The sequence below is a fragment of the Oculina patagonica genome, unplaced genomic scaffold, assembly GCF_052425735.1.
Source record: "Oculina patagonica isolate OP01 unplaced genomic scaffold, crgOcupat unplaced649, whole genome shotgun sequence".
Taxonomy (NCBI): Eukaryota; Metazoa; Cnidaria; class Anthozoa; order Scleractinia; family Oculinidae; genus Oculina; species Oculina patagonica.
The window spans coordinates 1-10,035 of NW_027558525.1; the positions used below are offsets into that span (position 1 = coordinate 1).

Here is a 10,035-nt window from a genome sequence, read left to right on the forward strand (position 1 = left end):
GAAAAACATTTGGAACCTACAAATACAGAATTTAAAAATTATGAATGTACAATTTAATCATAAAAGTTGGAACCATAAGCAAACAAAGCAAAATAAAATTGTTTCCTATTTCCAGAAGTTTATGATTGCATCTTCATCTATAAAAATTATTATATCTCTCTCCTGTGCAAACATTTTCTGTGTTTTGTTATTGATAATGCCTCCTGCTTCCCACTAAACAAGTACTGAGGTGGGCATACTTAGAGAATGTTGGCTCTAGGCCTCAACTGCACAGATAAAGTACATTTAGGTCCATAAACCAAGGGCTGATAGATAATCTCTACGTGCCTTCCCGAGCAAGGTTGGTTTAATATAAGAGACATTTTTTGCATGACGTTTTAATATTGGAAAAGAGATGTTGAAACTTAACTAGATCCAATACTTAGAAGAAATTGGACTGACCTGTAATAAAGCATTCTGATTAGCTGATTGTAGTTATTGGCTCTCTCAGCTGTTTCATAATTACCTTACATCTTATTTACAAAGCATGAGGTTTGACATTACAGGAAAGACAGAGGGCTGATATTCTCCCAGTTATCCAAGTAAGCTTGGTTTATTAAAGATTTGTTACACTAATGAACGAGATTTTTATACATATAAGCGGAAAGGATTAAAAGAATATAGATTATTAGATTAGATATAGATAAGATTATAGATTTCTATTTATTCGCACCATAATCACAATTTTGTACATATGCACACTTTTTACCTTTTTAACCGTCTTTTTTTTGTAATTTTTAAACTTTTTTATTTCACCAGAGCGTTTTAACAAGCTACGGCTCCTAAACTCTTCGTGGAAAAATGAATTATGTCTATTACGTCTATGTCTATGGGATAATTTCTGACCGAGGACATAACAGATGTCTAGGCCAGAAAAGAATTCCCTAACGTTGTTTTACATAATTTTGAGTTACGGAAAGTTCTTTTTTTACTTTTGCAAGCCATTTCAATGCAGGAATGAATACCCAGTCCAATACTTGGAAAATATTGGAAGAGCATTCTGGCAATGGGGCAATCTGATTGGTTGATATTAGTTACTGGCCCTCTGACTACCGTAGTCGGTAATAAGTCCAAAACTAAAATACGAATAATTATATAAATACTATGTGAGTGTTTCAAATGCCCTTTTGCATTTATCTCACCTGTGATGAAGCTAAAAGAGCGAGGTTATTCTTCAAACAGCCAAGAAAAGGCTGAAACACCTGGAGCAAGAACAACAGCATAAAATGAACTTATCAAATTTGGACATAACTTGATGATGAAAAACCTTTAAACTCATGTTTATAAGATATAATAATTTATACTTAAATTAACGCAAACGAAAGTGACCATTGATCAATTTGCGCCACTGTGCTTTAGTTCCACTATAAATTTAATGTTGCCATAATTATTACTGACATATAAAATTTACAGTCTTCCAATTACAAACAGCCTTGAATCTTGCCATGATGCAGCACAGATTGCAAAACTGTAAAAACATTTTATCATAAATGTATTGAAAACAATAACACAAATTTGAAGTGTTAAGAGTAAAAAGTGTTTCACTGAAAATTCCCCATACTTATAAAACGCTACTAAAACGTTCAACACAAACCTTTACTCTAGTTCTTGCAAGACCAACAGAAACTGCCATCTTTGATATGGTTCCTCAAAGCATCTTGGGTATTGCAAGAATGTGTAGTTTATTTGAAGCAGGTATTGTTTTGAAGAACAGCCGCTGTGCAGATATGGTAATCATCCAAAATTTGCAAAGAGATGTCGATGTCGCGCTGGATCCGAAAATACCAGCAAAAGAAAGAGATGTCGACGATCGGTAAAAATATCCTTTCTGATCCGACCAGTGATGGAAATTGTTCCACAGTCGATGACATAGGACCGGCAGCGCGACCTTCGAGCCCGGCTTACAGTTACGAGGAATTCGATAGACCTAGTAATCGTGACGGGAACCTGAGAGACGACAGCTTGACACAGACTTGTCCGACGTGCGGAGGATCAGGGAAACTCACGAAAGGTAAAGTTTGTTTTCTTACAGCTGCTTTATTAATTAACCCTACGGGGAGCTAGTACTAGGTAGACTGATGTATATTTGTTACATAAAAACTTTGTTATAGTAATTATTTAACCATGCATTACAAATTTATTTTAATAGATAATAAGGTTTCGAAACTGACGACACGCAAAAAGGAGCAATAAAATTGGACGGTTTTTAGTAAATTTCAAAATTAGCGACCCTCCTACTTAAAAAGCTAGGCTGAGAAAAGGCTGCAATTCTAAAGTGGCGATTGTCGTTGCCTTCGAAACGACTACAATTGTAAATTACTTATTATTTAATGTAATAATATTAATTGTTGCATCACAGCCATTTGTCAGGTAGCTATAGCATGTCTTTCACTTAAATTTTTCCTTCCTGCTGAGTTGACTGTTATACTGCAAGTATGATTCACGCCCACTGTAGGTGCATTTTAACAGACCTGCCAATTCTTGCAGGAACTTTAAAGGGGCTCTGTCACATTATATAAGAAATGTTTTGTTGTGCACAAAGTTACCTTCAGATTGAGTGAAACCTCAAAGTCAATGTTTAATAAGGTAAAAAGGAAGGAAACAATTAAGAGGTACAGGTTGTATTAAACACAAAGGTACAAATATTGTTATATATGGACTCTGCGAAAAAAATAGGGACTGCTCATAGTCTTTATACAGAAGCGGGGGAGTGTTTTAAAATGGGAGGGGGGGGCATCATTCTCCAAGTTAAGCACATACCCACTGGGGGAAAGGGGGAGGATCTCTCTACTTAAATTCCCCAAAATGTCTATAACAGTGTCCGATGGGTTTGTAATCCATTTGTGACAATGCATAACTACCGTAATGATTCAATTTAGCGCCCGGAGCGCTTATTTACTTTTGGCACCTCAAGGGAGGGCGCTTATTCGAGACAGGGCGCTTATTCGGGACAGGGCGCTTATTTAATTTTTTGAGAAACAACCAAATGTATCTTATAATAACAGGAACTGTAACAGTTAGAAATTGTTAAAAGTTCAGTTACTTTTAAAATAATTCTTAATTTTAACAGTAAATATTTACATGAACTGTACGGTGAACGGTCAGGAGTTTATTTAGTTGACGTCAGTGACTTCAGTAGGGCCAGTTATCCACAATAGGGGCACTTATTAGAATAGGGGTACTTATAAGAATGGGGGCGCTAATAAGAATGGGGGCGCTTATTGGAATAGGGGCGCTTATTTACAAAAACACATTCGAAGGGGGCGCTTATTCGGTAGGGGGCGCTTATTGGAAGGAGGACGCTAAATCGAATCATTACGGTAGGCAGCTCAGACGATCCTGCATTATGGTGCTTATTATGTTGTTCTTTAGACGTCGGAGGACAGAAAATGTACGCTCTGAAGTCACCAATGCCTGTCAAATACAATTTTAACAGACTGCGGACCTCTTCTAGTAGCGGTTTTGGGAAAGGAGTTTCATTGAAAGTTCTGCACAATATTATCCCGCCAAGCACGATCCTGAAAAAACAATTTCTGTCTTGACAAACCAATTTTATGCTGCACAAGCAAAACTTTAATAAAGAAATGGTCAAACTTGTAGAAAAAGATTTCTCTCAACTGGCTATTCTTTTGTTTTTAGAACAAGAACATGACTTGGTTGCACTGATCCCAGTAAGAGACAGCCGGCTGAAGCCAAGGAGAACGTAAGCCTGTTGATTTGTAGATGTTATGTTTGTGTAAACGAGGCCTTCCAATGGGGTTTCTGATGTTCCTTTGTCGCTCGTTTCCAACCCATTGGTCACCTATCCTAGTTTCTGTCGGCCATCGGTGCTCTGAAACAAGATTGTCGCTATATTTTAAGCTATTTTGGAGGAATGTCGCCTCTCGCCAAAACCCTTTAGAAGGCTTCATAAATGCTAGTAGGTTACAAGATGTGTTTTTTGTTTTTGTTTTTCAGGATTCTTTATCTTGCAGTGGCCATTTTCCTTTGCTTAGCAGTCTGCACGGTCATTGGTGTGCTTTTCTTCCCCAGAAATATATCAGTGAAATTAGTCAGTGCATTTCCTAAAAATATCAGTATTCCAAAGACAAACAAGACAGATCCTTTTATTATCATAAATGTAAGTATTTTAGATACCATGATACTTGATATGACCATGAATGTGCCAGTGAGGTAACACTGGGGAGCAGGGATGGTGAAAGCACTCACCCCCCACCAAATGTATATTACAATTAGCCATGTTCGAAACGAGCGGGGGACTGGGTACAAATATTCAATATCAATTGAATTGAAAAATTGGGCCTGATATCTGAAAGAGCATCCAAAAATTAGTAACTTAACCAAATTTGAGAGTTATTGGTTTAAACGCAAAGGCATGGTACTCTTTTAGCTGTCCCTCCAATCCATACTAAGCTCTCTTATTTTAACGATTTCTAAAAGTGAATCATACCTATGTGTTAAAACCAATGACAATCAAATTTTGTAAATAAACTAATTTTTGGATGCTCTTTCAGATGTCAGGGTTCATTTTTCAATTTAATCAATTTTTAAAATTTGTACACAGTCCCCTGCTGGTTTAGAACATGGCTAATTAGTGGATGTGTTCAAATCATAACAGAAATAAAAAAAACTGCACTGTTCAATCAATCAATCAATCAATCAGTCAATCAGTCAACAATCAATCAATGAGTCAATCAGCCAATCAATCAGTCAATCAACTTATTAGTCAGAGTCATAACATGGGATGAGGTTGCCCTCCCTATCCGAGCCAGAGGCTCATGTGTAAAGGGCATGACAAGGAAACATACTACTCAGCAATACTCATAGTCGCTTAATGCTACGGAAACTGGGATAAGCTCCAGCTCTATGGGCCACTTGGCTCGGACACAGACGTTACCTCCCTTACCTATTCAACAAATTGTCAACAAAGCACATTCTGCAGAAAAAAAACTGAAATTACGCAGCGCTTTACAAGAAAAACAATGCCATAACAGCTGTATGTACAAAATGACATGCAATAATTTTGTTTTGTTTTATTTTCAACTGATATATACAATCATACTATTTTGTAAGTATTAGCAGTAAAGTTTTTCATGTGTGTCATAGCTATCTTTGAACATTTTTCTCTTTCAACAGTGTACTACTTTAATCAAGAATTCCAACTTTTTTGAGGCGCGTTTGGACGGCATTAGCATTCAAGTGAACTGGAATAGCTATGTCGTAGCTGACCCAGACATCCCAGGAACTATTAAGATTCCAGCACGTTCAAGTCGTAATGTATGTTAATATGCAAGAGAGATTTTATTATTTCATGTGGGTACCTAAGTAGCTCTATTAAGCACCCCTCCCTTTTAAGATCCCCTCTCTAATAAGGGGGGAGGTGTGGTGGACTCTGGATTGAGCGGTCTGGTTTCGAGCCCTGGCCGGGGTCGTTGTGTTGTGTTCTTGGGCAAGACACTTAACTCTTATAGTGCCTCTCTCCACCCAGGTGTGTATAAATGGGTACCGGCAAATAAATGCAGGGGGGGGGGGTGGGTGGGTGTAACACTGCATTGAACTTGCATCCCATCCAGGGGAAGTAGAAACACTCCCAGTTGCTTCATGCTATGGACTATATGGGCCATTAGGCTTGAGGCAGACTTTACCTTTACCTACCTCTTACGCCGCCCCCGCCCCCACCCTCTGGAAGTTGGACTTTTTAATAAGCCCCCCCCCCCCAAGCTAGTAGATCATGACAAGATAAGATAAGATAAGATAAGTTTATTTATACACGGTTTTTCCATCAGTCAATTAAGTTACTGGACTATCTACCTATCTAACTAACTACAAAAATTTAATAACAACAAATTCAAATAACAAAAAAAGAGAAGTCTGCTTTTCATGGAGGCCGTGACAATCATTTGATCAAGAAAACAAGGTAATATTTTTTTATTCATGTACCACATTTACTTTTTAATGTCAATTTGCTGTAAAATGTGTTACTAAACAGCAATAAAACAGAAAGTCCATTCTATTTCTTTTATATGTACTCTAAGTGATTTATGATTTGAAATGAGTCACCTCTCTATAAAACTTCTCCCCTTAAAAGGTCTTAAAAAGAAACTGCTACATTGCAAGGAGCTGTTATGTAATTGCATTTATTATCCAACTCCACTCAAAATTACAAAAAAGTACAAATATTGTGGTTAGAATCTTTTTGCCAACGAGACAGGCGAGCGAAAACGCAAGCCTGTCTCGGCGGCAGTATATAGAGCCGTGCGTAGTGTGAGGCAAAGTGTGAGGGCTATGCAGAAAAAATCTCAGAATCTTTCAGCTCGATTTTCGTGTAATCCGTTTCCGTCAGTGATATTTTTTTGACCATATTAGGATGTAGGCGGAAGTTGTCGAAAACACAATTTCCGATGTTTTTAGCCAATCCGTTCGGCAGAATCTGTTCAGCACGTGCACACTTTGTTGTAGTTTGGCCAATCAGCGCGCTACTAATTTGTTTAGCACGTGCATGATGCATTGGCAACTATAAAAATCCCCAGACAAGATGCGTGTCAGATAACAAAGACGTTTCAAATCTGTTCGCTTCAAAAAGCCAAAATTCCCGAACTAGACATTGAAATACGAAAGAAACTTGAATTAAACTTTGTTTAGAATTTAATTTCATTTAAGATAAAGGCAAGAAATGCATTACAAAGCTTTAAAATTTCCAAAGCTTCAAAAATTTCGAAGTCATACAAATTTGCATGCGTAATTAAGTTAGGTCTGGCTATAAAAACAACACGGAAACGAATTTGGTGTCGTGGATTTTATCGATCAAAAGAGAGCTATTTAGAGTTTTTTTTCGTTTCTCGAATTTATAAAATAAATGCCCTATACTTCATTTTTTTACTGGAGTGTCTAGCTTTTTTTCTCGGACGACCGGGCCTTGAATTTTCCTTAAAGCTGTCTCAACAACAACAGTTTAACGTGACATTTGAGACGTCACATATTTGCGCGTGATGAATTATTCTCGGAACGGTGGTAGTAAAATAAAATAAACTCGTTCCATCTTTGGCCACAAAGATGAAACCTCAAATTTGTTGGATACTTACGTGTTGAGTGGATTTAACTGCAGTGTGGAAAGTTTAAAATGATTTGTTTTGGCAAATCTTTGTAAAAGTTTGCTTTTTCAGTTCGTAATTTATTTTCCGAGTTCAGTGGGTCATAGCAACTTTGATTAAGACCTTTAGGACTTAAAAAAAGGTAAAACAGCAGCGATAGCGGCATTGAACAACAATGGCCTGAAACTCTTAAAAACATGGAGTTTAGAAGATTTCTCACTGAATCTTCACTACTTTCACGTCATTATTTTAGAACTTTTCCCTCATTTAGCCTTCACAAAATCGCATTTTATTCCAGAAACATTCAAGATTTTCAAAGAAAACACCCAAAGTTGTTTGATGAGACCAAATTCATAATGCGTACTTTCAGCCAAACATTTACAATTATCTTCCCTTCTTCTCTCGATCTCCCGTTGTACTCGTTGGCATTTCTACCGATAGGTACCACTAGTATAGAGGATAATAGATGGTTGCGCGGAGATATGAAATTTATCTTCGAGTGTTTAAATCGCGAGTGAGATATCGAATTTGAAGACGAGAAGATAATATTTCATATCTCCAAGCAACCATGTATTACCGTAAAGTTCCGTGTATAAGCCGCACCTTTTTCCTCTAATTTCAAGTCAAAAATCGGGGGTGCGGCTTATCTACGGAAACATCTCTGGTTGGAGTTCTCAAAGGCCTAATTAATATTCATAAAAAAACTTCTCAAGACGTCATTGAATAAACATATAACAACCTGAAAACTTTGTTGTTGTTCACTGCCTTTTAGTTCCTCTGCAAAGCTGTTTCCAGTGAAGCCTGCCAGTCACTTCGAATCATGTCTTTTCGCTACGTGCGATAAGGCACCAAGATAAACGCAAATACTCACAAGGCAAATGGCCGACCGCTTCGGTTTTTTATTGACCTTCACAGCAAATACATCTGCTGGATTAACAAAATCTTATTCTGCATGAAGTTTTTATCCTGTTGCGGGAAACAGTTTCCAAGAATCTTGAAATAAAAACGTGGTTTCTTCCGAAGGAAATGCCGCCATGTTTGTTTTTAATGCCCAGACTCCTCTCTACAATTCAGAGCTTGGCACTAAGCACTCATCATTCGCGAACGATTCGATCGAATTACAAGTGTTTCAGGAGTGTTTAGAAGTGATAATCTCGAAAAAATGATATCAAGAGAGCATCCAAGTTTAAGATATTGTGAACTCAAACTAAAAAGGAGGTATGACAAGTGAAATTTAGCTTTCGTAAGACTTAATTTATATTAAACATTGCAACAACCACCGTGCCAGTGTCTCGAAACTGTGCTTGTTTGCCCTTGATTGTTTACCAATAGAACTTCACTTGAACTTCAAACTTTATGGTCTGTATTATTTTTTTTCCAAAATTTGAGCTTCCAAATCGGGGGTGCGGCTTATCTACGGGTGCGGCTTATACACGGAACTTTACGGTATTCTGTTTATTATATAAACCTACTAATAACGATGTTTTTGACGATTTTCCGAAGATTTTCGACCATTTTCCGAAGATTTCCGAAAATTTTCAAAATGTTGTCCGAAGGTTATACGAATGATTACGAACATTTTCCGAAAAATTCCGAAGATTGCCGAGGAAGATCCGAAGATGTTTCGACTTAATATCGATTTACTTTGGCTCATTGAGCGTTGAAACATGGCAAACTCTGCGAGCTGATTGGTCAAAAATGATTTCACACATGTGTGGATATAATTTTTATCCACACGTGTGATATCATTTTTCTCGATTTGCTACCACTCGCTAAACCACTGCAGGTTATATAATAAAATTATTAACTTTTCAGCTAATTGCTGACTTGCCGCAAAACAGTATTAGTCTACTGAGTCCCTCAACACAGAGTCTTGGTTCCCCTAGACCAGTGGTTGAGAAGATAGTGGCACCCCTGGAAAGCTGTCTTTGGTTTTCAAGCTGTCCAAACTGACGAAAATGCGGTCTAAAAAGAGTTTCATTCAACAGGAACCATGACGGTTACTTTTCTTTTCTTTCTTTTTTTGCAGCATACTTTTGTCGTGAAAACTATTTACACAAAACAAGAAGCAATAAAGATAAAGTAAGTTGTGTTTTGTTTGGTTTTACAGTTATGTGCTTTTATGGAGACGATTTTTAGACGTTTAAAATAGTCTTAAATTTACACAGTAATATTGCTGCGCCTTTTAATAAGACGTGAACTCTGTAGTTCAAAACGATTGAAGTTTTCACTGCTGTCAATCATTACAATGGCTACCAAAAAATTATTGAGAAAGAAAAAGAAACAAAAATTGTGACTGCATCTGACTGCAAGGAAAATGTCTCGGTGACACAAACTTCTCAGATTCTAACAGAAGTTGAACTTGTGACGTCAAGCACTTGTGAGCACGATTCGCTCCGCTTCCACAGTTGTTATCGGAAAAATATCATTGAGGTATGACAGCATTTGTTTGAGAAGGTAAAGCTTTCTTTGCTTCTATGCTTTCTTTCGCAGGAGAGTGTGCTGTGGGTGGTCGTTTAATCTGGCGTTCCTTATAACGTAAGTCAAACATGAAATGTTATTAATTCGCAATATTCTGAGAAATTAAAGATTATAAATAGTAGGCTAAGCAAAAGTAGAGAAATGACAAGAATCATCCGTTCCTCCTGCCAACCGAAGGGTCACTCACTCGACAAAGTAGCGCTTTTTTCCAGCTTTACTCACATTACACGTCGATGTGAACCAGTTGGACTGCTGGTTCTAGGCGGTCTATTATAATGGCCCAACCACCGTGTATTTTGATTGCAATGGCAAGTGCCTTCAAGTAAAAGAAGAGTCAGTTTATAGACGACCAGTGATGGAGTGCAAACCTATTGCAGCGTTTCCGACAAGTGTAAACCCGTTTTCTGAGCGGAAGTATAGATAT

General features: G+C 37.5%; 1 protein-coding gene and 1 long non-coding RNA gene across 2 annotated transcripts; one reads left to right on the forward strand and one right to left on the reverse strand.

Annotated features, from left to right (window-relative positions):
- On the reverse strand, positions 1–1,688 carry LOC144641062 (uncharacterized). Its single transcript, XR_013568487.1, has 3 exons — positions 1,634–1,688; positions 1,182–1,241; positions 1–16 (listed from the first exon to the last, which is right to left on the reverse strand). It is a non-coding gene; the product is annotated as an uncharacterized LOC144641062 (long non-coding RNA).
- A 109-nt stretch (positions 1,689–1,797) lies between these two features.
- On the forward strand, positions 1,798–9,668 carry LOC144641061 (transmembrane protein 106B-like; the record flags this gene model as incomplete). The annotated part of the gene is made up of 6 exons (XM_078500116.1): positions 1,798–2,050; positions 3,679–3,742; positions 3,997–4,159; positions 5,176–5,316; positions 9,160–9,212; positions 9,624–9,668. Coding segments are annotated over exons 1-6 (716 nt in total), but the record flags the coding sequence as incomplete, so codon positions are not given.
- Positions 9,669–10,035: the final 367 nt, after the last annotated feature.